The sequence below is a fragment of the Oncorhynchus gorbuscha genome, linkage group LG09 (assembly GCF_021184085.1).
Source record: "Oncorhynchus gorbuscha isolate QuinsamMale2020 ecotype Even-year linkage group LG09, OgorEven_v1.0, whole genome shotgun sequence".
NCBI classification, from domain to species: domain Eukaryota; kingdom Metazoa; phylum Chordata; class Actinopteri; order Salmoniformes; family Salmonidae; genus Oncorhynchus; species Oncorhynchus gorbuscha.
In genome coordinates, this window is record NC_060181.1 from 88,963,524 (window position 1) to 88,989,951 (window position 26,428).

The following is a 26,428-nucleotide window of genomic DNA, read 5'->3' on the forward strand; positions in this document are numbered from 1 at the left end:
TCTTCATCTGAAGATGATGCATCATGCTCTGGGATGTATTCTTCCCCATCTTCTTCTTCAGATACTTCCTTCTCTTCTAAATCATTGTTCTCTTGTTCCTCCTGGACATCTGAATAAATCAGACCTGCACTCAGGGCTTCAGCAAAGAGAGAACTGGGGGGACTGTCATCTGCAGCACCTTTATAGCTTCTGACTGCATTCCTCATTAGTAAACAATGCTTTCAATAAATGTTTATTTTGTCTGAAATGTTGTTAATTTTGTCTGAAATTGTTTTCATTTTGTCTGTGAACTTGAGTCATGTGTGGGGTCATGGAGGAGAGATACTGCACATGCACAAGAAAGTTTTAGTTTTGTCTGAGTTCAATCAGTAGCACACATAATCTGAATTTCTCATTGTGTGTGTCTTTATAACTGCCAGCCCTTACACAGAACCTAAACCGGCTGCACGCATGCACCATTCTGCATAAATGTATTTTGTCCCCCCACACCAAAAGCGATCACGACACACAGGTTAAAATATCAAAACAAACTCTGAAAGGGGACAGGTCAGAAAAGCATTAAACATTTATGGCAATTTAGCTAGCTAGCTTGTCCTATTTAGCTAGCTTGCACTTGCTAGCTAATTTGTCCTGTTTAGCTAGCTTGCACTTGCTAGCTAGCTTGTCCTATTTAGCTAGCTTGCACTTGCTAGCTAATTTGTCCTGTTTAGCTAGCGTGCACTTGCTAGCTAATTTGTCCTGTTTAGCTAGCTTGCACTTGCTAGCTATTTGTCTTATTTAGTTAGCTTGCTGTTGCTAGCTATTTTGTCCTATTTAGCTAGCTTGCTGTTGCTAGCTAATTTGTCCTGGGATATAAACATTAGGTTATGATTTTACCTGAAATGCACAAGGTCCTTTTCTCCGACAATAATTCCACATGTAAAATAGTCAACCGAATCGTTTCTAGCCCTCTCTCCTCCTTCCAGACTTTTTAATATTTGAACCTATATGGTGTTTGGCATCTAAACTTTAATAGTATTACCACGACAACTGGCAACACAGTTCGTCTTTCAATCACCCACGTGGGTATAACCAATGAGGAGATGGCACGTGGGTACCTGATTCTATAAACCAATGAGGAGACGGGAGAGGCAGGACTTGCAGCGCGATCTGCGTCAGAAATAGAAAGGACTTATATTTTAGCCCTTGGCAAAGCAGATAGTCCTTGACGCGTGAGAGCTGTGTGGGTGCAGTAATTGAATAACATATATTTCTACATTTATTCTGCAACGTTCGCGCACGCGACGCGAGTGGTGTAGTCAGGCTATTAGACAATCTTTGTACCCTGGTGGTGTACAGCTTTCATGGAAATATGAACAAAGGCAATGTTTCACTTTTTCTAATGTTGGGGTCACTCTAGGAAGAGTCATCAAATTTCAAGTTGAAAAAAAATCTAATTTAGGGGTTTTTCTCTGCTGTTAAACATAGTGGCGGGTCATTTTTCACCCTTAGGTCAACACAAGGGTTAAGCAGAGCAAACAAGAATGTGCCCTTCCATGTACATTCATCGGTTGTTCTCCTTCCTCTTATTTTCATTCCATGTTTGATGTTAAGGTTGCACCCTTTATCAGTCTTTCTGATCTGTGTAAGCTACTGTATATATAGTATTTTGGTTGTCAAAAAACAGTTGATGTCATGAAATATTGAAAGATGTGGAACATGGCACTTCACTGAATGCGTTGAAATTAAGTTTAGGTGACATTTTCACTAGAACATTTCCCAGCCAAACATAATCCCGCCTCTGATAGTTTTTGATACTCTTGGAAGACATTTGATCAGATGTCCCGGCGTTTACGGACTCTAGTCCTAAAGGACCAGCATTGGGATATACATTCCTTTAAGTCATGTGATTTCAGACCCACAGCATGTACGTAGGCCGATAAACCTCAGAAACCTCAAATGCTTGATGTAAATCACCCTGTTCTGGGACAGGTTTGGTGTAGCGAGGCCCATGTTGCAGTTAGATGTGGTAATCCATAGTCATTGGTCTAATTATGTAATAAAAGAGGGATGAATGCTTCAAAGCCCTAAGTGTGGTTGTCAGTTACTTTGAAGGCAATAGTAATTGTCATGTTCACTACCTCACAAATCAAATCTCCTACACATGTCCCACTTCCCTATTCAGGCGAACCAAGGTACCAAGTGCTCCTCCCTCAGTGCCCACTTGCCGACGCTGCGTCAATCACACACATCTGGAGCTGTTCAAGCCCTAGCATCCCCAGGGAGAACTAACTTACCTCAACATCCCTGTCTCGTCATGTCGCTTCCTGGAAGCCATGAGAAAGCAATGCCCCCTCCACCCGGCCATCTCCCCCGAAACAAGCAAGATTCCCTTCAGAGGAAGGAGTGTACAAGAAGAGCTGATAATACCCTCCTCTTTCCTGTTATTGAGGCCACAAATTCTATTTGTGTGTGTGTGTGTGTGTGCGTGTGCGTGTGCGTGTGCGTGTGCGTGTGTGTGTGTGTGTGTGTGTGTGTGTGTGTGTGTGTGTGTGTGTGTGTGTGTGTGTGTGTGTGTGTGTGTGTGTGTGTGTGTGTGTGTGTGTGTGTGTGTGTGTGTGTGTGTGTGTGTGTGAGAAAGAGAGCCAAGATTTATAACACAGTTGCAGGACTTTTGCCTAAGCAAACTGGGAATTGACATGGGCAGGACGGTCATTGTTTCCATTCCTGACATACCAACCATGGGACAACCTCCATACTGTTTACCCCTTAACAACCTCCATACTGTTTACCCCTTAACAACCTCCATACTGTTTACCCCTTAACAACCTCCATACTGTTTACCCCTTAACAACCTCCATACTGTTTACCCCTTAACAACATCCATACTGTTAAGACCTTAACAACCTCTGCCAACACTCTTGACTAGGTGTATGTGTGTGTGCCTGTGCGGCATCCATTTGTGTTTGCCTGCGTTTGTGTGTGTGTGTGTGTGTGTGTGTGTGTGTGTGTGTGTGTGTGTGTGTGTGTGTGTGTGTGTGTGTGTGTGTGTGTGTGTGTGTGTGTGTGTGTGTGTGTGTGTGTGTGTGTGTGTGTGTGTGTGTGTGTGTGTGTGTGCCTCTGTGAGTCAATTATGCCTTTAAAAGCACAAGTATGCCTTTAGTAGCACAACAGATGGTGCAAACATTATTGGGCATAGACAACAGCACAAAGGGCAAGAAGGTAGAGACAACAATACATTATGTAAAGCAGCCAGAACTGTCTGTAAGAGTGTCCATGATTGAGTCTTTGAATGAAGTGATGGAGATAAAACTGTCCAGTTTGAGTCTTTGTTGCAGCTCGTTCTAGTCGTTAGCTGCAGCGAACTGAAAATAGGACTGACCCAGGGATGTGTGAGCTTTGGCGATCTTTAACAGAATGTGACTGGCAGAACGGGTGTTGTATGTGGAGGATGGGGCTGCAGTAGGTATCTCAGATAAGGGGGAGTGAAGGGGTGTTATATGTGGAGGATGAGGGCTGCAGTAGATATCTCAGATAGGGGGGAGTGAAGGGGTGTTATATGTGGAGGATGAGGGCTGCAGTAGATATCTCAGATAGGAGGGAGTGAGGCCTAAGAGGGTTTTATAAATAAGTATCAACCAGTGGGTCTTGCGATTGGTAAACAGAGATGACCAGTTTACAGAGGAGTATAGAGTGCTTTGAGGTGTCCTATAAGGAGCATTGGTGGCAAATCTGATGGCCGAATGGTAAAGGACATCAAGCCGCTCAAGAGCACCCTAACCTGCCGAGCTATAAATTATGTCTCCGTAATCTTGCATGTGTAGGATGGTCATCTGAATCAGAGTTAGTTTGGCAGCTGGGGTGAAAGAGTAGTGATTATGATAGAGGAAACCAAGTCTAGATTTAACCTTAGCCTGCAGCTTTGATATGTGCTGAGAGAAGGACTGTGTACCGTCTAGCCATACTCCAAAGTACTTGCATGTGATGACTACCTCAAGCTCTAAACCCTCAGAGGTAGTTACCAAACCACATGACCTTTGTTTTGGAGATGTTCAGAACAGGGCTAAATCGAGGGATGGGCTGGCTGAGTGTAATTATAATACTGTATCATCTGCATATAAATGGATGACAGAGCTTCCTACTGCCCTCACTCTTTCTTTCTGGTGACCCTTTTGGTTTCCCGCTAGAACCCTTTTGTTTCCATGTAGAACCCTTTTGGTTTCCTGGTAGAACCCTTTTGTTTCCATGTAGAACACTTTTGGTTTCCCAGTAGAAAGAACCCTTTTGGTTTCCCAGTAGAAAGAACCCTTTTGGTTTCCAGGTAGAACCCTTTTTTCCCCTTGTAGAACCCTTTTGGTTTCCAGGTAGAACCCTTTGGTTTCCATGTAGAACCCTTTTGGTTTCCAGGTAGAACCCTTTTGGTTCCACGTAGAACGCTTTTGGTTCCCCTGTATAACTGTTTTCACAGAGGGTTCTTTATGGAATCAAAAATGGTTCTACCTGGAACCAAGAAAATGATTTTACCTGGGGGAAAACACTGTTCTATAGGGACTGCTAAAGAACCCTTTTGGAACCTTTTTTTGCAACCATGTATGTAGTATGCAAACAGTAAGATGTAAAACCTGCAACTAATGTCATGGCCAGTGTGTGAAGATATGACCTCATCATGTCATCTCTGATTACCACAGCATTTGGCTCCATACACACTGCTCCTGGCAACAACAAGGAAGTATTTTCATTGGTTCTAGCCATATTAATCAGGGGGCGTGTCGGTACAAGTTTGCAATTCATTGGTCGAGGGCTTTGCGTATGGGGCTTTACTTGTCATTGTTCTTCTGTCGTGTAGCGACCAAGACGTGCCTGTGTTTCTTTTTTCCAGATTTGAGTTTACATCAGAAAGAAGAAACTATTTGCATGGGTTGTTTTGTATAGCTAGGATTACTCTGAGAAGTGATGCTGTTGTGATCGGGGTTTCCAGACCTCCACCAGTCTTTATCTGTACACCCCAATGTATTCATCTACAGTATCTTTTGTATGTGACAATATGTTAGTGCCTTGGGGTACCTGGAAGATAGTTTGATAAACCGTTTTTAGACTTTAAGGTCAAAATGCACATGACAGAAACACATCACTACCAAGACTTTAAATGAATTACATCACTTTATTTAAATAAAATGCTTTGTCATAACAAAAAAAGACAAAGGTTAAAAGAGTACATAAATTACAAGTTGAATAAATATTACACAGTGATATTCACTTTAATAGTTTGAGATTTTTTTGTCTTTTCTTCTTATTATTGTTGTTGTTTCACGAGGAGTTGCAAATGCTGACCATTTTACGTCACTGTCCTCTGGCACCAATGGATATTTTAATCACAAGCCAGTTAACACCACATGTTATTAAGGTAACTGATTGAATTTGTCTCATTTCATCAATAAAAACATTATGCATAAAAATAAATGCTGTAGTTACTTACTATTGTATCATGAACTGTGAGTATGAGTACATAACCAGGTGTGAGACGAGGAATCTGAATAAGGCAGTGTTACGAGTTGGAAACAGATGTAAATTACACTTTTAAAAGGAGGATAAGCTTTCAATACAACCTCTCCAACACCTCAATCTACCACCATACCACAAAGAAAATTTCAACAATTCATAGCTTGGTTGAATAGTGTCAATTGGTTAATTTGATGCCAAAGGATTCAATGCCCTTATCCACATTTTCTTTGACCCAAGAGACAAATCTTGATTTAGAAAACGCCCCGTTAGACTACACCATATGGCTGGCCAACTGCTTCAATAGGCCTCTGATGGTCTGGTGCTCAAATGGAAGCTGGAGAAGGAGTCAACATCTAAACTCCTTGCTGTGTTCCTATTCCTCAGATTTCCCTGGTCTCCTTGTGTCTGTTCCTAACTGTGTCTACTGTCATGCGATTGGTGAGCCCTCTGTGATGAGGGTGTGGCTAGCCCCTAAATGCGGCCCCTGTCCATGGTTTTTTCTCTCTCTCTCTCAGTCTGTCTCTGTCTGTGTGTGAGAGCAGACATATGAAAGTGGGACTGTTGTGTGGTTGTTAATGTACTGTACGGTGTGTTACTATCCCTCCATTCTTATTGGACGTTGGTGATAGAATTCCCAGGCATGGACCACATAAGCCCCCGTCAACCATGACCCAGGAGACCTTGCAGACACCCTTAACCTGTATCACACTACATGATTAGCTTGTTTTGTTTTTCTACCCAAGTGGCAGTTTTACTGTATGTAATCTGTGTTATCAATAAGTGGCAAGCTGCTTTCTTTCAATGTGGACTGGGTGGAGGTGGGGAAGGGTACTACGCTGCTAGTTTATCTGGGGTTTACCAAAAGGCGGAGGAGTTCATTTCCATTTAAGAAGACATTTTGGATGTGAAGGGTAGCAGGGTATAGTAACTTATTTTTCCCACAAATTCTCTCTCAAATTAACTGAGGCTATAAAGCTATAGGCCTGACATTTTGACCAATCCATTTTTGATGTTACAGCATCTCATTTATGAGCCATTAAAAACAACAGTATCCTATTCAACACATTTGTATTACAAAAAAACTGATAATTTCACATCATTATTGGACTACAGACTTAATTGAGGTTGGAGTACAAGCTCCCTAACTTGTTGTCTGTTGATGGCCTGGCTAGAGTAATTACGACCAGCCACACAAGCTGTGGAATAGGATCTGATGGCTAGTAATGCCTCGTCCATCTCTTCTCCGACTACTGAGAGAGGCAGTAGTTTTCTAGTCTGTGTGATCAACTATGATGTGCCTCGAAATTCTAACATCACCTGCCTATTCTCTGGCAATCAAATACATTAGCAGTCAACTTTGAAAGCAATACTCTAGCGTTTTTAGTGCTTTTTGAAAATAAGAGACAGAGACGGGCGCTCTTGTCTTCTTTGCCATCACACTCAAACACAGGGAGGGATTAGCAACAGATTCACAATGTGTTTGTGGCAAGAGCTATACCACATGACTAGAGCTATATCACATGACTAGAGCTATACCACATGACTAGAGCTATATCACATGACTAGAGCTATATCACATGACTAGAGCTATATCACATGACTAGAGCTATACCACATGACTAGAGCTATATCACATGACTAGAGCTATACCACATGACTAGAGCTATATCACATGACTAGAGCTATACCACATGACTAGAGCTATACCACATGACTAGAGCTATACCACATGACTAGAGCTATACCACATGACTAGAGCTATATCACATGACTAGAGCTATACCACATGACTAGAGCTATACCACATGACTAGAGCTATACCACATGACTAGAGCTATATCACATGACTAGAGCTATACCACATGACTAGAGCTATACCACATGACTAGAGCTATACCACATGACTAGAGCTAAACCACATGACTAGAGCTATACCACATGACTAGAGCTATACCACATCGCACCTTCTTTGTACTTTACCTAGACCTCTCGTCATGTCAGCTAGAGAACTACTACCCTGAGGGCCTCTCAGCCTCAGCAGGGTTTCCGTCCCTTAGATAGCTACCACGTCACGCGTCACTATTTAAATATGGATATGCATGTAAGAAGGCACTGCGACTTGCACACAGACGTCATAAAAGTACAATTTCAACTGACCCTGCAGGTAGTGGTCAAAGAAGCCCACTTGAGCAGAAGAGTTATTCCCTTTTGTGTTGCTTGTAACTGTTTTGGGTAATGCAAGTTCTTGTGCTGTTAGGGGAATAACCTGTTAAATGTAACAATCTGCTGCTGTATTTTGTGTTATCTGTGATCGTTTAGTTTGTCTTGTGTAGATTCTTAATCATTGTACTTAAACTGTATGTGTAAACATGTATACGCAGGGCCCAGCTGTAACAGAGTCCTTGGTCTCAGTCTGTGTTCCTTGTTGAAATAACGGTATAATAATAATGATAATAATAAAAATAAAAGGAAAACTGCTCACCATTTTGAATGCAAGTAATGTTGTGTTGTATAGAAAACAAGTTGTCGGGGGGGGGCGGCATGCAAGCCGAGGGGGAAGAAAATAGGTGGGATAGAGATTTTTTTGACTGTCTCATATTCAAATAAGGATGGCCAGGCATCATGGAACCATTCAAATTGTTCACAGGCTAAAATACACATGTCTTTTCCCCAAGCAACAGTACATTGTATTTCTTTAGTTAAAAAAAGAAAACATGAGTTAATTTATAGTCGAAAGTAATACACCAAGGTTCCACTGTAGCCGTGGTGACCATGGTAGCAGGCCCGTTGGTTAAGGAACACGGCTCAAAAGTGGGCGGTTACTACTCCACAACAGTACAAACAAAACCACACAAGACTAACACCCTCGAGCAACTGAGACAAAAAAAAACAGCTAACCTCACTGGTGAATGCAAGTCCGCAACATGCTTAATCCTTGTACTTACAATTTTTGCCCATGCTTTAGCAAAACAAAGAATTACTGTTGTCAGTTATTGCGGGACTGTAAGGTTCATTCCACTATTCTTTAAGTCCTGGTTGTTGGGCCAAGCAGAGCTCACATCAGATGACAGTATGAGCACTTTGTGGCAGTTTTCCCTTCACCAGTAGGGGCAGCGTTCTCCGATAAGTTCTGTGTTGCCCTGCATGGCAGTGTATGGTAACAATAGGCACAGTTGGCATGTCAGGCTAGATGCAGAGTCAATGAGCCACTAACATAGGTTTGTCTGTAATGATCTGATTATTGTGTCGAACTTTCTCCATCTCCCATAGACCTAGTTTTACATATCCTAGTGGAAGAAAGCCATCCTCAAGACTACTTCAAGCACCAGCCATAAATGTTGTAAAAAAAAAAAAAGAGAGATCGAGAGGAAAAAAAGGTCATTCTTGTGTTAAGCGCACTCCCTTTCCCTTTCACACACACACACACACGCACGCACGCACGCACACACATACATGCATGCTCACACAAAATTAGTGAAGTAACACATATCCAAGCAGGTTCCCTTATTCAAAAGTGCTCTGACAGAACCAAATACCAGGTAGAGTCAACTGTATCAGAAAGACCCTCTCAAGTTTTTTTTCTGCCAATAGATGGTTCAGCTATTGTCTCTGACACCTCAATAGAAGGTCCAGCTATGTCCTCTGACACCTCAATAGAAGGTCCAGCTATCTCCTCTGACACCAATAGAAGGTCCAGCTATCTCCTCTGGTACCTCAATAGAAGGTCCAGGTATCCTCTCTGACACCTCAATAAAAGGTCCAGCTACCTTCTCTGACACCTTAATAGAAGGAACAGCTATCTCCTCTGACATCTCAATAGAAGGTCCAGCTATCTCCTCTGACACCTCAATAGAAGGTCCAGCTATCTCCTCTGACACCTCAAAAGAAGGTCCAGCTATCTCCTCTGACACCTCAATAGAAGGCCCAGCTATCTCCTCTGACACCTCAATAGAAGGTCCAGCTACCTCCTCCTCCTCTGACATCTCAATAGAAGGTCCAGCGATCTCCTCTGGCACCGCAATAGAAGGTCCAGCTATCTCCTCTGGTACCTCAATAGAAGGTCCAGGTATCCTCTCTGACACCTCATTATTACCTCAATAGCAGGTCCAGCTATGTCATCTGACACCTTAATAGAAGGTCCAGCTATCTTCTCTGACACCTCAATAAAAGGTCCAGCTATCTCCTCTGACACCTCAATAGAAGGTCCAGCTATCTCCTCTGACACCTCAATAGAAGGTCCAGCTACCTCCTCCTCCTCTGACATCTCAATAGAAGGTCCAGCTATCTCCTCTGGCACCGCAATAGAAGGTCCAGCTATCCTCTCTGACACCTCAATAGAAGGTCCAGCTATCTCCTCTGACACCTCAATAGAAGGTCCAGCTATCTCATCTGACACCTCAATAGAAGGTCCAGCTATCTCATCTGACACCTCAATAGCAATAGATGTGAAAGATCAAAACAGTCCTGTTTATAATCAAAGTGACTTCTATTCATTTTTTAATCCATTTTATGTTAGCTTTAAATGATACAAAGTTTGGTGTTTCTATAAAAATATATCAATACAAGTATATATTTTCATGAATCGTTAGTGAGGCTCCCACCTCTTAGCGGGGGAGGGGCCAGAGCCCAGCTCTTAGTAGGGGAAGGGCCCAAGCCCAGCTCTTAGTGGGGGAGGGGCCCGAGCCCAGCTCTTAGTGGGGGAGGGGCCCGAGCCCAGCTCTTAGTGGGGGAGGGGCCCGAGGGTCAAACAAGGGCTTAAAACCTGCTGGGTTCTGTCTTTTAAGAGATGAGCGCACGGTCAAAAAAATAAAAAAGATTTCAGGTGTCCTTTTTTCAAGCCTGTCCTTTCGTTCATTCATTTGATTTGTTTAGTTGTCTTGTTTTTTTTCGTCTTGAAAATCTCAAAAAGTGACTGGAGGGCGAAGCAGACAGGTGGGAGGGAAAGGAGGAGGTGAGGCCCTGGGTCAGGTGATCGGGGTGGGGGCGGAGCCGCCTATTCACTCGTTGATGCTGCTGCTCTCTAGGTCCTTGCACTGGATGTCCCCCCCGCTGTAGTCTGTGCCGGGAACCTGCGAGCCGTACTTGTCTACACACCAGCAGATGCCTCGCTTCCTGCCACGAGAGGGCTTGCACTGTGGAGACAATCCATGTGCAACAACAGGTGGCAAAGAAAGAGAGAGAGAGAGAGAGAGGAAGACAGACAGAGAGAGAGAGAGAGAGAGACAGTGTAAGCATAAATATTATTAATATGTATAACTTATGTGTTAAACCATGTATAAGGATGATGACATAGGGCTCACCTGTTTGCGTTTGAAGAAGCCCTTCCTGTCACAGTTGGGAAGGTACAGGGACAGGGCCATGACACGGGATGTGTCCTTCATTCCCTGGATGATCCCATCCAGCTTCCTCCTGCAAGGACCCTGTGGAGGAATGGCACAACTAACATTAGCACCCAGTGCTAGCACCATAGGTGGAACAAAATCCTGCACTCAGTCAGCTCTCCTAGGATCAGAATCGGATATGTTTTCACACTAACAACATCAGCATCAGCACAGCTTCAACATTAGCTCCCCTCTTTCCTTCTCTCCACTCTTGTACTTACAAACTCTGGCTCGTGCTTGTCAATGGGTAGTGGGGAGTAGTCCATGGGGCCAATGGAGCGCAGTTTGGCCTGTGCCCGCTTGCGCTCCTTGTCCTTGCGCATTGCCTGGATCTTCTTACTGTTGATGAGATCCTGCTTGGGGAGGAGCGGCACTTTGGCGGGCTGCAGTTGGTCCTCCGAGATCTCAGTCGTCAGGGTGTCCTCGTGTTCCAGAGACTCATGATCTACACAAGGGAAAGACACAGCATACTTGTCACATTACCCCCACCTAAAATGTTCGAAAAGTTATTCTTGCCCAACCGAAAATATGGACTACCAGATGCTTTTCCCAGGGTTTGGGCCAACAAATGTTGCTTTCCCATTTGTTTACAAAGGAGGAGGCAGGATCAAGGATCGACAGCTGATTAACTACCTCTACCACTACTTCATCCCAGCCCCCACCATACAAAAACATCAAATCCAGCATCTACTAATGAAGGTCAAAGCAAAGAAAGTAAGTCTGGTTAAACAAGTCTGAATGCTGACTGAACAATACAAAATCTTAGCTCAGTCTCTTCTACATCATATTAAGGAGGTATGTGAAGTTTTTTGTGTGTGACACAGTGGCTTATTAGGTTGATCATAAGCTATTTTAGTAATACATACTTATAGTATCTGGCAAGTCCATGCAAAGACAAAAATAATTGGGTCTAATCAAAGACTTCACATCTCTCACAGATCATACTTGGAGACGTTGATGTCATGGTAACCGAGGAGCCATGGCAACTGAAGCCTACGGCAGAGGTGGACACATCCTAGTCTGAATGTACTGTATCATTTCATATCAAGAACAGAACTGAAGCCAGGAAGAAAGGCCACTGCTCTCCCCCTACCCCATCCTACCCCCCAGTGGTACCTACAGTCCTAGAGGTACATATTGAGGTCTCCCCAGGCTAGAGATTTGGGCTCCTGATCCCTTATCCCCTCTCCCCCGGTCCCTCCTCAGGGCTCAGCCCCCATAAGTCAAGAGCCCTAGCCTGCCTGAGGTTCTCTGAGGCCACAGAGATGAGCGCTCCTCTCCTGCTTGTGCTTACTCTATCGTAAGCACACAAGGCCCCAAAGGCCATGATGGGATTTTGCCAGGCCCCAACTGGCGAGTGGCCGCAGTGCCTGTAGACGACGGGGTTATATTTATCCAATGAGGAAACCCACGGGTGGGTGCAGCGGTGGCCATGGGGAAGGGCGTGGTTGGAATTCTGGGGCTGAGTGAATGTGCCAAGTATTGTTGGGGAGAGACAAACACGGGACATTGACAGATAGCTGAAGAAGGGCATGATTAAAAATTATTAAAACAAACCACATTTCAATGTTAACTTAAGTATAGGCACCACTGGACTAGATTTACATGGTCACCTTGGAAAAAAGGACAGGCATGTCACCACTGAGAGGTGTATTACTGGGAATTGACTAACCACAAACATGAAAATGTATCCCCCACTTCCACTTTACAAATAAAACACACACTACATCATAGGCCTACTTTAAATGCAGCATGGGAGACACTTATGATACTGATTTCAAGACATTTGAGCATCTTCCAAATGTGCCATTATTTTAGAACATCAAATACAATGTTGTTACACTTCCAATTCACAAGCTGTGCCGCAATTCAAAGACATGGAGACAGTATGTTTGAAGACAACGGGGTATCACTCTCTCTCTCAAAAAAAAAAGTTTTTCCATGCTTATGGTCCCCAGCTTGTAAAAGAGGCTTAGCAGGCCTGTGTTTAAGTACTGAAACACTGCCAAGATGCTGGCCTCCAGCCAAGACAGCACAGTCATGTGCAGCCACCTCCACTCAGCACCGGCTGAAGAGGTATTGGTATCTCTCCCACTGCTTGCGCTAAAGTTTTCATTAAGACAAGAGGAATGGGACAGGCAAACAATGTGCAACTGATATGCCTCTGTTTAAAAATGAACACGTGTGCAGGGTAATTATGCTTCACGAATATCCCAAGTTTCTTGCAGCCAGGAAGCCTAAGCATGAAAGACAAGCCACTATTCTTTCAGTTGTTTTTCTCTCTAACAGGTCGTTATGAATTCACAGTCATACAACTTTGGGCAGAAAATGCGCCACAACAATGAGATGCTTAAATTCTCATTGGCTCACACACCTTACACCACTGAGTGAATCCTAATCAATGTTGATAGCACAGAACACCCTCTGAAATTACACCTTTGCAAGATCCTAGGTCTTGAGTAGAGGTGCTGTTAATCCAGCGGACGGGGGGTGTATGCGGTGAGATAGTGATAATGGAGCAGGAAGTCCTCTGTCATTATCTTTAAGCCAAAACACTGGCCAACCATGACTCCCCCAGTCTTATTCCACTGCTTAATATTTCAAGGCTTCTGGACAGAATCCATGGCCTGATACCCCTACCACTGTAGCACAGAGAAGGAGATATGGAAAGCCCTTGGACCAGAATGAAACACTGCACTTCAGTCATTCAATTAGAGGTAGGTGATCCAGACCAACAGCATTCATTGTGTAGGGATCTAAACAAAATATAAATCCATTGGAGCACATACAATTCCACATTGAATGGCCTTGCAAAATGCTTACTCGTTGGGGCACAACTCAACCACTGCATTTCCCAATATAGTGTAAAGCATGCTTCAGTTTGATTCAAAAACAAGAAAAAAGTGGCAATAGAACTGTTTGTCCATATTGAGACGCCGTAGCCAGTATTCACTTCCTTAAAATAGTCAGACTTAATCTAAGATAAGTCACGATATCTGTCATTAATGTTGACGTTTCTGCTGAGGAGATCTTAGTCTCGTAATTTTACATCTAACTAAAATGTTTGTTGCAGTATTTCTCAAGTGAAAAAATGAGCATGAAAATGAGTCGTTTCTTTTTGAATGACAACTTCTTTGAAGAATCCCTACTGTTGACCAATCACGGACGAAGGGGTGTAGACTTCAGCTACCAACTTAAGCTTGCCTAAAAACAATGTCGGGGTGTGCACGAACAGCTGAAATAACTCTTGCTGTAGACCAAAACAAACAAACACGTCATCATAATATATGCACGGACTGTCCCGAACTGTTTCGGATGGGAAGCAGGTGGACAAATTTAGAAGAACATTAGTCCTGTGACATCAACTCAAAAAGATGCTGAGATAGTTCCAATGTAAGTGCTGGTGGATAGTCAAATCATAGCCATGTTTAACTTCATTTCAATTCACTTTATTGACACTTTTTTTATTTTTTATTTTATTTTACCTGTATTTAACCAGGCAAGTCAGTTAAGAACAAATTCTTATTTTCAATGACGGCCTAGGAACAGCGGGTTAACTGCCTGTTCAGGGGCAGAACGACAGATTTGTACCTTGTCAGCTCAAGGGTTTGAACTTGCAACCTTGCGGTTACTAGTCCAACACTCTAACCACTAGGTTACCCTGCCGCTCGTTTTAGATGGTTACTACCTGATTTGAATCTGACAAGGAGCCTTTTGGACCTTGACTTGGCGCTTCGGTACCGCTTGCCGTGCGGTAGCAGAGAGAACAGTCTATGACTTGCCTAGTATATAGGTTCTGAATGGCAGGAAGCATGGCCCTGGTGATGTACTGGGCCGTACACACTATCCTCTGTAGCGAAATATGCTCGGATACCAAGCAGTTGCCATACCAGGCGGTGATGCAATCGGTCTCGATGCTCTTGATGGTGCAGCTGTATACATTTTTGAGGATCTGGGGACCCAGGCCAAATCTTTTCGGTCTCCTGAGGGGGAAGAGGTGTTGTCGTGCCCTCTTCACAACTTTCTTGGATTGTTTGGACCATGATAGTTTGTTGGTGGTGTGGACACCAAGGAACTCGTAACTTTCGACCCGCTCCACTACAGCCACATCGATATAAATGGTCCGTACCATGGGAGTCTCTCCTGAAACTGAATTCTAACTTAATCAGCAACTTTTCCCTAGGTACTATGAACAACAAATATGTACAGTCAAAACGTTTCCTGCTTTTTGATTCAGAGTTAAAAATAGCAGCAGGAACAATTGAGGGATTAAAAATTCAAGCAACACCTGTTCCGTGGTGATGGGATTCCCTTCCAAATAGGGCACCTCAATGACCCTCTTGCAACTTCTGTACCGAAAACATGTCTCTGTTGATGTCAAATAAATGTACGACAGCAGTTGAAAGAACCCCCCGTGATGCTACATGCCACTGCTCTCTTATGCAAGCCTAATTAGGGTCTGCGATCTCATTCCACATCATTTGTATTTTTATTTTTTTACAAGCCACTCGGACGCTGCCTTTCTGGGTCACCGTCAACACAACACAATTGCCGGGGTGTGAAGAGATTCAGACTCCCTGGTGGAAGAGGATGCTATTTTGGCTTACACGAAACCTCCTCATCCACCGTCCAAAGCTCTTCTCCATACACTCAGGCCAGAGACATTAGGGTGAAAATGACAAAATCCACATTTTGGATCTGAAACAGGCACCAAAGCTGCAGAATAGAGATTAGGACATCTGTTGTTCTCATTCAGAATAGAAACTTGAGACAGGATTTTTTTATTGAGCTCCTGACAGTGACTTTCAATGAGTTAGGTTCTTCTGTGGTAAGTGATACTATTGTTGTGCTGTCCTGGGTCATGTCCAGTAGGGAAGAAATGTATTGAAATGGAGTGAAACAGAAAGGTAATACTTTATCGACACAATACTTTTTGCTGTCCTTTGCAAAGCGTTCTCTACTGGGCATGACCCTGATGTAAGTGTCAGCTAGTGGAGGCTGTTGGGAGGAGCTATAGGAAGACGGGCTCATTGCAAATTCTAGAATGGAATGAATGGAACGGTATCTAACACATCAAACATATGGAAACAACATGTTTGACTGTGTTCCATTGATTCCATTCCAGCCATCGCAATGAGCCCATCCTCCAATAGCTCCTAACACCAGCATCCAATGGTGTTAGACTGATTGCTGTAATACTTCACCAACTCATTCAAGCGTGCAAACTGCCACATAAGTTCTCTAGCTTGAATACTGTGCATGGGAACAGTGGCATAGCTTGGTGCTAGAGCATGTTAGTAGACCTTACACTGGCAATTGGTTTCAAATCAAATCAAATCAAATTTTATTTGTCACATACACATGGTTAGCAGATGTTAATGCGAGTGTAGCGAAATGCTTGTGCTTCTAGTTCCGACAATGCAGTGATAACCAACAAGTAATCTAACTAACAATTCCAAAACTACTGTCTTATACACAGTGTAAGGGGATAAGGAACATGTACATAAGGATATATGAATGAGTGATGGTACAGAGCAGCATACAGTAGATGGTATCGAGTACAGTATATACATATGAGATGAGTGTGTAGACAAAGTAAACAAAGTGGCATAGTTAAAGTGGCTAGTGATACATGTGTTACATAAGGATGCAGTCGATGATGTAGAGTACAGTATATACATATGCATATGAGATGAATAATGTAGGGTAAGTAACATTATATAAGGTAGCATTGTTTAAAGTGGCTAGTGATATATTTACATCATTTCCCATCAATTCCCATTATTAAAATGGCTGGAGTTGGGTCAGTGTCAATGACAGTGTGTTGGCAGCAGCCACTCAGTGTTAGTGGTGGCTGTTTAACAGTCTGATGGCCTTGAGATAGAAGCTGTTTTTCAGTCTCTCGGTCCCAGCTTTGATGCACCTGTACTGACCTCGCCTTCTGGATGATAGCGGGGTGAACAGGCAGTGGTTCGGGTGGTTGATGTCCTTGATGATCTTTATGGCCTTCCTGTAACAACGGGTGGTGTAGGTGTCCTGGAGGGCAGGTAGTTTGCCCCCGGTGATGCGTTGTGCAGTCCTCACTACCCTCTGGAGAGCCTTACGGTTGAGGGCGGAGCAGTTGCCGTACCAGGCGGTGATACAGCCCGCCAGGATGCTCTCGATTGTGCATCTGTAGAAGTTTGTGAGTGCTTTTGGTGACAAGCCAAATTTCTTCAGCCTCCTGAGGTTGAATAGGCGCTGCTGCGCCTTCTTCACGACGCTGTCAGTGTGAGTGGACCAATTCAGTTTGTCTGTGATGTGTATGCCGAGGAACTTAAAACTAGCTACCCTCTCCACTACTGTCCCATCGATGTGGATAGGGGGGTGTTCCCTCTGCTGTTTCCTGAAGTCCACAATCATCTCCTTAGTTTTGTTGACGTTGAGTGTGAGGTTATTTTCCTGACACCACACTCCGAGGGCCCTCACCTCCTCCCTGTAGGCCGTCTCGTCGTTGTTGGTAATCAAGCCTACCACTGTTGTGTCGTCCGCAAACTTGATGATTGAGTTGGAGGCGTGCGTGGCCACGCAGTCGTGGGTGAACAGGGAGTACAGGAGAGGGCTCAGAACGCACCCTTGTGGGGCCCCCGTGTTGAGGATCAGCGGGGAGGAGATGTTGTTGCCTACCCTCACCACCTGGGGTGATTAACACATATGTGTCAAATGGCACAGCATTCTAGAACACCAGAGTACATGATACACTCTCTCATGTGAATCTGAGGTTGGTTATATTTAGCATTCAACAACAACATCCACTTCTGTGAGGAGAGGGATCAGGTTGAGTGAGTTGCAAAATCACCCTCAGCAATGTTCTTCTCCTTATGACCTAGCCTTTAAACCATCAAACAGCTGGGGCCATCTCTGGTTGAACTGGAGCAGGACTAATAGTCTACTGTACAGTAGTATGCCATCTATAGTAGATAGGCCAACCAAGCTGACTCACACCAATGTGTATTGTCACTGGCCTCTTTGTTAAGAGAGATTGTCTGATGTATTTGGGAATATAACGCATGCAGTAGCAATGTGTAACCCTAACCAAAACCAACCCATTCTGGTCTGTCTGTTCAATTCACACGAGGACAATTGGTGTGGAGCATCCAGGAGCTGTATGAGGGAGGATGGTTATGACAAGAACACAGAAAAAAATAAATACTTGAAGTTGATCCTGCTACTGTAAAATGTTTTCCTAAGATGGCTGGTGCTGTATCTTTAAAATAATACTTGCTCATCCCCCTAGTTATGGCCTTTCAAGAAGAGTACAGAGCCACAAATCACTTGGTGCATGCATTAAGTTGTCGAGTTAACACCACATTTGGGGTGCCAGTGTTTATTCTGTCCCATAGCCATTGTAAATTGTGGTTACAAAGACAGGTGACAAACGGGCTTCATTGCATTGGCTTGTGATTGCACTAAAACTTGTAAATGCACCACCAAATAGGCATAAAAAAAGTATCTTGGGGCACAAAAATAAACCCTGAACTCAAAATTGTTCTGTTCCTTTGGGCTTTGGCTGATGCTATGTTTATAGAGTACTGCGTGCATGTTGATGTGCAAGTCAAGCTTTCTAGATTCATACACTCTCTTTAATCATCTTCTTGTTTCTTGGCAAAGGGAAACCTGTTCAAACATAAGGATATTTCACAAGCTCAGAGAGCAAGAGGCCTTATGCCATGTTGTAATATCTGTTGACATGGAGTCATATCTGTTGGCATAGACTCATATCTATTGGCATAGACTCATATCTGTTAGCATAGACTCATATCTGTTGGCATAGATTCATATCTATTGGCATAGAGTCATATCTGTTGGCATAGACTCATATCTGTTAGCATAGACTCATATCTATTGGCATAGACTCATATCTGTTAGCATAGACTCATATCTATTGGCATAGACTCATATCTATTGGCATAGAGTCATATCTGTTGGCATAGACTCATATCTGTTAGCATAGACTCATATCTGTTGGCATAGACTCATATCTGTTGGCATAGACTCATATCTATTGGCATAGACTCATATCTGTTGCCATGGACTCATATCTGTTGGCATAGACTCATATCTGTTGCCATGGAGTCATATCTGTTGGCATAGACTCATATCTATTGGCATAGACATATCTATTGGCATAGACTCATATCTGTTGCCATGGAGTCATATCTGTTGGCATAGACTCATATCTGTTGCCATGGAGTCATATCTGTTGGCATAGACTCATATCTATTGGCATAGACTCATATCTGTTGCCATGGAGTCATATCTGTTGGCATAGACTCATATCTATTGGCATAGACTCCTATCTGTTGGCATAGACTCATATCTATTGGCATAGACTCCTATCTGTTGGCATAGACTCATATCTATTGGCATAGACTCATATCTATTGGCACAGTCATATATGTTAGCATGTAGTCATATATGTTAGCATGGAGTCATATATGTTAGCATGTAGTCATATCTGTTGGCATGGAGTCATATATGTTGGCATGTAGTCATATATGTTTGCATAGAGTCATCTGTTGGCATGAAATCATATCTGTTGGCATGCGTTCCAGGTTCTTATTCTTCTGGGCTAACACAGTGAACTGAGTGGCCGGCAACACAAACCAACTCCTATGCCCAGCCATCCGAGCTAAGCATAATTTCCTTGCAACACAGTCAACAAAAGATGCTGGGTGACACCAGACTTCTGTAGACATGAGAGAGAGACAACAGGGTAGTGTGTAGTTTGACAACATTGCATTACAATGTTATAACTATGTCATGCCAATACATTTGTGAGAAAGAAATACAGAGATAATTCAATGTAATTCCATCTCGTTCAAGAAACATATGCAGAACTGGTATTTAAAGTGGCAGTCCCCTTTTAAATGCATTAAGTCTTTATAATATGTAGATGGGTTCAACTGGGTCCAAAGTGGCTTTTTTTTCTGCAAGGACGTGGTAGAATTGCATGAATACAGCCCAGAGATGGAAACTATTGGGTCCCCTAAGGATCCGTCTTTGGACACTTGGCCTGTCCTCTCTGTGTTTGCCAGCTGATCAGAGCAGGTTGAAACCCTACACAGGCAGGAAACTAAAGACTCATGTCTAACTCCAATCAGAGGAGCCCTTGATGGACGGCCCTTCAGAGAAGAGCAACCGGAGTCATTCTGCTGAATCACTGCACTGTGCCTGAGCGGTCACACTGTCTGGCCAGGGGCAGAAAGACGAACGAGCTCCTGTTACCACTCAGTGACAAAAGTTTGCATTTGCACACATGCACAGGCTTCAGATAGAGTGCGTGTTGGAATTCAATGTCCTGGATCAGAGTGATACTTAATGCTTCACACATGTACTGGGTTTATTTCAGTTATTGCTGCAAGTATTTGTGGGATGTATAGCTTTGCTGCCAGTACTACAGACAATGGTGACCTCTTGAAGGGGCTGAAATCCATTGTTGTGATGTCATGCATTGTCCCCCAAGGGAGGTACAGTACATGTAGGGTGTATCCAAAGCATAGCCTGAGTCTTTCAACCTGGCCAAACAAAGAATAGGCCTAAACCACTGGCATTAATCACATTTGGTTTGTCACCAAAAAAACGTATTTAGCCTAATATGATCTGGTAATAAGTGACAATCTAAATCATGAATAATATAATACCATCTATGACCTCTAAATGTTGACGTTTGGTTAATTCAAACCTAACTCCTATTTCCCCACTGTGCACACACATCCAAGATCCCGTCCAAGATCACATCCAAGATGTACAAGTGTGCACAGACTCATGCACACACACCATCAAATGTAATATTTGAGTGATAATCCGACTCTCAACACCACCCACAGGGACTAAACCTCAAATCAGTTTTGAAAAGGTCTGTAGCTCCAGGATCAGAGGCCTCTTCAGTCAATTACTATAAGAAGGACCCAACCCAATCTCCCAATGCAACGCAAACCCTTGGTGGAACTGCAGCAACATAATTAAACCATGGTTTGAGGTTTTAATTACACCATGTGGTGTCATATTATCTGTCAGTCAAACTCGGCAAAAGTGAAACTAACATTTAAATGTAGGCATGCATTCAGAATGGTTAAGGTTAGCGATCAATTGACCTTGAATCATTTATTCGGGGGTGGTTACGTAAAGAGTTAAAGGTCAACAAAACACGAGTGCATAGCACTGAGATGGAACACAGCCCTTGGAGCCGGAGACTGTGTTTTAAATATAATCTGGTACCTGCAGAAACCGCACCTCCTGGTGTATCCCAGAATATAATAGGATGGGCTATTGATATTATATTGATCTTATATTGAAAATATTGATCTTCTTTGAAGGCCGCAAATATGTTTGCAAGAAATGCAGGTGTCCAACAAAGTGAGATGTGTTAACTAATTAGAATAGCAGCAATTACGTATTTCCACATAGCCTACAATGTGTTCTCATACATTAATGTACGTCCAGACAGGCACGTGTCTGTGGGGGGACAGCCCTGTCGAAAAGCATTCAGCAGAACGCTTTCAGTCTACAATACGGTATCCATAACGAACACTATACAGCGACTGCAAGTTAGAGCGCAGCACAGCCCACTGCTGCGCACACAAACTCACTCAAAACTAAACTGACAAGTCCGCCAGCAGCAACTTATTGTGCATGTTGATTTTAAGCACATACCCACACGGATAAGATCAACACTAACAACACTCACCAGTAGGCCTATTTGCATATATATCACACTTGCTATTGCTATGGAAGGCTACGCAATAACGGATTTATTCCGCGCACGTGCTGTTATTGTGGCACTGTGATGATTCGGATACATTTTTGCGGTTGAATAAAGGCCCAGATTCACAATAAAGCTTGCCGTAATAAGACTGAGAAATCAGACAGTGTATAGAGCAGCTCATGTAACGTTACCTGGGCAGCTTTTTCAAACGTGGATTCCAAACTTCAGTATGCTAATGTAAATGCTCACAACAGTTGTCTGTGAAACTATGACTTCACAAAACCCGAAACAGCATAGAAGTTCGTTTGCGAGGAGTCATGGAAGAACCACATGGAACGTTCTGTTAAAATGTAACGAACACATTTACAATTCCATTTAGCGGGGCAGAGTATAGCTGAAACAGAATTTCAACCCTGCGACAATATCATGCTGTTGTATTTTCCACAGCCCCATCTTCCTCCTCTAATCGCATTTATGCACTGCGTCTCCTTACCTATGGGTGGATGGAGGGGTTTGTATCCTTTCTCGTTCGTGCACACCCCCCTGCCATGAAGGAGCGCGTGAAGGGGCTTCTCCTCTCCATTCCGCGGCAAGCAGCGCAAGCCATGGGTGCATGTTCCGGTGTAAACACCGCACGCCTGACCTTCTGATAGGGCACAGGTTAGGCAACAACCACAGCCAGGCTCCTTCACGAGTTGACAACCGACGGGGACCGGGGGGCACATAGAGAGCGCCTTCTGGTCGCACGGCTCGCATGGTACATATGAGCCAAAGGACCCGGTCAGCCCCAAGACAAATGTCAGCAGTAGGCAAAAACTGAGAAACATATTCGTCTTGCAATTGATAAACACCAAATGTGAATACAATTTACAGGCAATGCCCGTGCGTTAAATTATCCAATTTATAAAGCTAAAAACCAGTCCGCATCCAAATGCAAGAGTGCTTTCAGCACACTTCAGTCAAAATAAACGGAAAAAATATATTATTTACAAATCAAAGTATTCACAGAACAAGTAAAAATATCACCAATGACTACACTTCGGGGTGCAATATTGTTTCTCTTAATTGACAGAAGTTATGTCCTCTCTGGTTGCATTACAATTCTTTGCACAAAACCTGGATTTTTCCTCCTTTGAAACCGATTCTAATACTTTCCCTCCGGATAAGTTTTCTGAGCAGACTGATCAACTTCGGACCAGGCTTGCCTTTTTAAAATCGGCCAAACCCCTAACTATGAATACGCCTAACTAGGGAAGGGAGGCGCACTTGTTCCATGTCTTGGCAAGTGGCCAATCTTTTTTCAGCAATAGGATCAGTCTTTCACGCTAAAGGCTGAAGTGGTGCCAACTGCGAGGGCGCACAGAAGACACCAACGCAACCTTAATCAACACATTTAAATAAAAACACTTAATCTGGAGGCATGATTAGATTCCAGGGGTACTGAATACGTGCTTCTGCTCGGCGAGCAAACAAGTCTTTCTACCCCTTAATGTTTTCCGCCTCGTCTCACAGATGAAGCGGTGCACATCGATTGACCTAATCCTACACATGCGAAGCGCAAAACTGTTTTCTTAGACATTAATAAAGTTTGAGCCAGAATGAAGGTCTTGCTAGAATGAATCTACATGGAGAGAATAGAGCACTCGGCTGCTTCTATCAACTACAGTACTTTGGCTACAATGTCGGGGTGAGAACCAATAGCTGGCACAGCCATCAATGTCACTACATTCTGCATAAACGAATAATGTGAATAGGCTTATCCTATAATGACAATACAAGCATTGTATTGGCTGGATAGGCTACTGAAAGCATTATCTTACACACTATCAAACGTGTTATGAGGACCAGTGGTGGGGTCATGCAGTATGAATGATCTATTAACATTTAATTTCCCAAACAGGCTGTAAAAATGTGTTAATATGAATGTCGTTGTTTAAACTATGTTTGTACTTAGGCCTTCACGAATGTACAGTAACCATCAGGCAATGCCAGAAGACTTTTGCTCTTGCCTTCCATGCTAAGATCTCTGTTTTGTATTGAAATAACGCTGGTTGTGGATGTCTATTTCACTCTAAAACCTACACCTGTCCTCTCCATTGGACACCACTTCTGATACAAAGGTAGCCAAAGCCTGTATTAAATACGTGTATGTGCCAACTGACTGTGTTAAATACGTGTGTGTGCATACATACATGCGTGGGCGGGTGTGTGGCACATACATGTGCCTGTTACTTTCAGAGGGAGGTGGGAGAGGTGGGAGAGTGACTCAGACCCTTTTATGCAAATGCTTATTGGTCTGACAACTCCAATTCAAAATGAGACAATAATTGAATACACAAGAGCCTTCTAGGATCACTTAAGCATGTGTTCCTCAACATATATCATTCTAATCTACATCAGTCACTGTGGTGTTTCCATCCTAGTAGCTTTCAGCAAAAAAACACTCTGCAGTTACAGTAACCTTTGACCTAGGTATAGACTGCCCCCCCCTCACACAAAAACTGGCTAAGTGAAGGCTGCTGTCTTGTTTTTTTCTGAATTTGAAACATTCTATATCACTCACTTGTTCATCACTTATTAGGAGATTCTTGCTGAGTCAGTTTGACAGTCAACCACTAGGAGGAGCTGTTACCAATGTAAAGAGCTCTCTATTGGACCAATATCCAGAGCTCACTATAGGACCAATATCCAGACCTCTCTATTGAACCAATATCCAGAGCTCACTATAGGACCAATATCCAGAGCTCCCTATTGGACCAATATCCAGAGCTCACTTTATTTATTTTTTATTTTATTTCACCTTTATTTAACCAGGTAGGCAAGTTGAGAACAAGTTCTCATTTACAATTGCGACCTGGCCAAGATAAAGCAAAGCAGTTCGAGAGATACAACGACACAGAGTTACACATGGAGTAAAACAAACATACAGTCAATAATACAGTATAAACAAGTCTATATACGATGTGAGCAAATGAGGTGAGAAGGGAGGTAAAGGCAAAGAAGGCCAGTAAATACAATATAGCAAGTAAAACACTGGAATGGTAGTTTTGCAATGGAAGAATGTGCAAAGTAGAAATAAAAATAATGGGGTGCAAAGTAGCAAAATAAATAAATTAATTAAATACAGTTGGGAAAGAGGTAGTTGTTTGGGCTAAATTATAGGTGGGATATGTACAGGTGCAGTAATCTGTGAGCTGCTCTGACAGTTGGGGCTTAAAGCTGGTGAGGGAGATAAGTGTTTCCAGTTTCAGAGATTTTTGTAGTGATTTTTGTCACTATTGGACCAATATCCAGGGCTGTCTATTGGACCAATATCCAGACCTCTCTATTGGACCAATATCCAGAGCTCCCTATTGGACCAATATACAGAGCTCCCTATTGGACCAATATCCAGAGCTCACTATTGGACCAATATCCAGACCTCTCTTTTGGACCAATATCCAGAGCTTCCTATTGGACCAATATCCAGAGCTCACTATTGGACCAATATCCAGACCTCTCTATTGGACCAATATCCAGAGCTCACTATGGGACCAAAATCCAGAGCTGTCTATTGGACCAATATCCAGAGCTCACTATTGGACCAATAACCAGAGCTCACCATGGTTCCAATAACCAGAGCTCACCATGGTTCCAATAACCAGAGCTCACTATGGTTCCAATAACCAGAGCTCACCATGGTTCCAATATCCAGAGCTCACTATGGTTCCAATAACCAGAGCTCACTATGGTTCCAATAACCAGAGCTCACTATGGTTCCAATAACCAGAGCTCACTATGGTTCCAATAACCAGAGATCACTATGGTTCCAATAACCAGAGCTCACTATGGTTCCAATAACCAGAGCTCACTATGGTTCCAATAACCAGAGCTCACTATGGTTCCAATAACCAGAGCTCACTATGGTTCCAATAACCAGAGCTCACTATGGTTCCAATAACCAGAGCTCACTATGGTTCCAATAACCAGAGCTCACCATGGTTCCAATAACCAGAGCTCACTATGGTTCCAATAACCAGAGCTCACTATGGTTCCAATATCCAGAGCTCACTATGGTTCCAATAACCAGAGCTCACCATGGTTCCAATAACCAGAGCTCACCATGGTTCCAATAACCAGAGCTCACTATGGTTCCAATAACCAGAGCTCACTATGGTTCCAATATCCAGAGCTCACTATGGTTCCAATAACCAGAGCTCACCATGGTTCCAATAACCAGAGCTCACTATGGTTCCAATAACCAGAGCTCACTATGGTTCCAATATCCAGAGCTCACTATGGGAGTTCACATAAAACAAGCTCCAACATCTGTCCCAAAAAATCACCAACAATCAGCTTATCTTTGAAATGTCAATATTCATCACCACTGTGTGCAAGGCTGACTGAATGAAATGGCCTGTCAGGGAATATGAAGGCAGCCACAGGATGTGATTTGAATGTTACCTCCTGTATGGAGTGCAGGGCAAATGAGTTCATTTTTTGTCTAGTGGTCCTCTAACTTAAAAAGAAAACACAATTATCTGAACTAATAATGGGGGCCTCAACCACAAAAATGGGCCGGTGTGATGGCCTTGAGGAAGGAAATGGGCCAGTGTGCTTGAAATGCCATGGCTGATTTTTGGTCCCAGTCCGCCCCTGTTGCAATGTATGCTTTAATGGAAATCAATCGGACAGACGACCAGAAGTGTTGTGTTTCATGTTGTGCGTCTTACACTTGACCTATTTAACTACAACGTTTATTGTGATACATTAATATTAACTATGCAGCACTACCGTACTTCTAATTCTATGTTTCTAATGAACCTTCTGTACAAGCGCC

General features: G+C 43.2%; 1 protein-coding gene across 1 annotated transcript; it reads right to left on the minus strand.

Moving 5' to 3' along the window:
• Positions 1-5,120: 5,120 nt before the first annotated feature.
• LOC124044243 (insulin-like growth factor-binding protein 5) lies at positions 5,121-22,783 on the minus strand. Its single transcript, XM_046363850.1, has 4 exons — positions 22,103-22,783; positions 11,084-11,307; positions 10,782-10,901; positions 5,121-10,613 (listed from the first exon to the last, which is right to left on the minus strand). The coding sequence occupies exons 1-4, from the start codon at positions 22,434-22,436 to the stop codon at positions 10,479-10,481; spliced, it is 813 nt and encodes a 270-aa protein (XP_046219806.1). The 5' UTR covers positions 22,437-22,783; the 3' UTR covers positions 5,121-10,478.
• Positions 22,784-26,428: the final 3,645 nt, after the last annotated feature.

Excerpts from the sequence above, each read along its gene's own strand:
- LOC124044243 (XM_046363850.1), bottom strand. The coding sequence starts at position 22,436 with ATGTTTCTCAGTTTTTGCCTACTGCTGACATTTGTCTTGGGGCTGACC. Across the intron at positions 11,308-22,102 it reads ACCCCTCCATCCACCCATAG|ATCATGAGTCTCTGGAACAC; the intron begins GTAAGGAGACGC and ends TCCCTTGTGTAG. Across the intron at positions 10,614-10,781 it reads GCTTCTTCAAACGCAAACAG|TGCAAGCCCTCTCGTGGCAG; the intron begins GTGAGCCCTATG and ends TTGTCTCCACAG.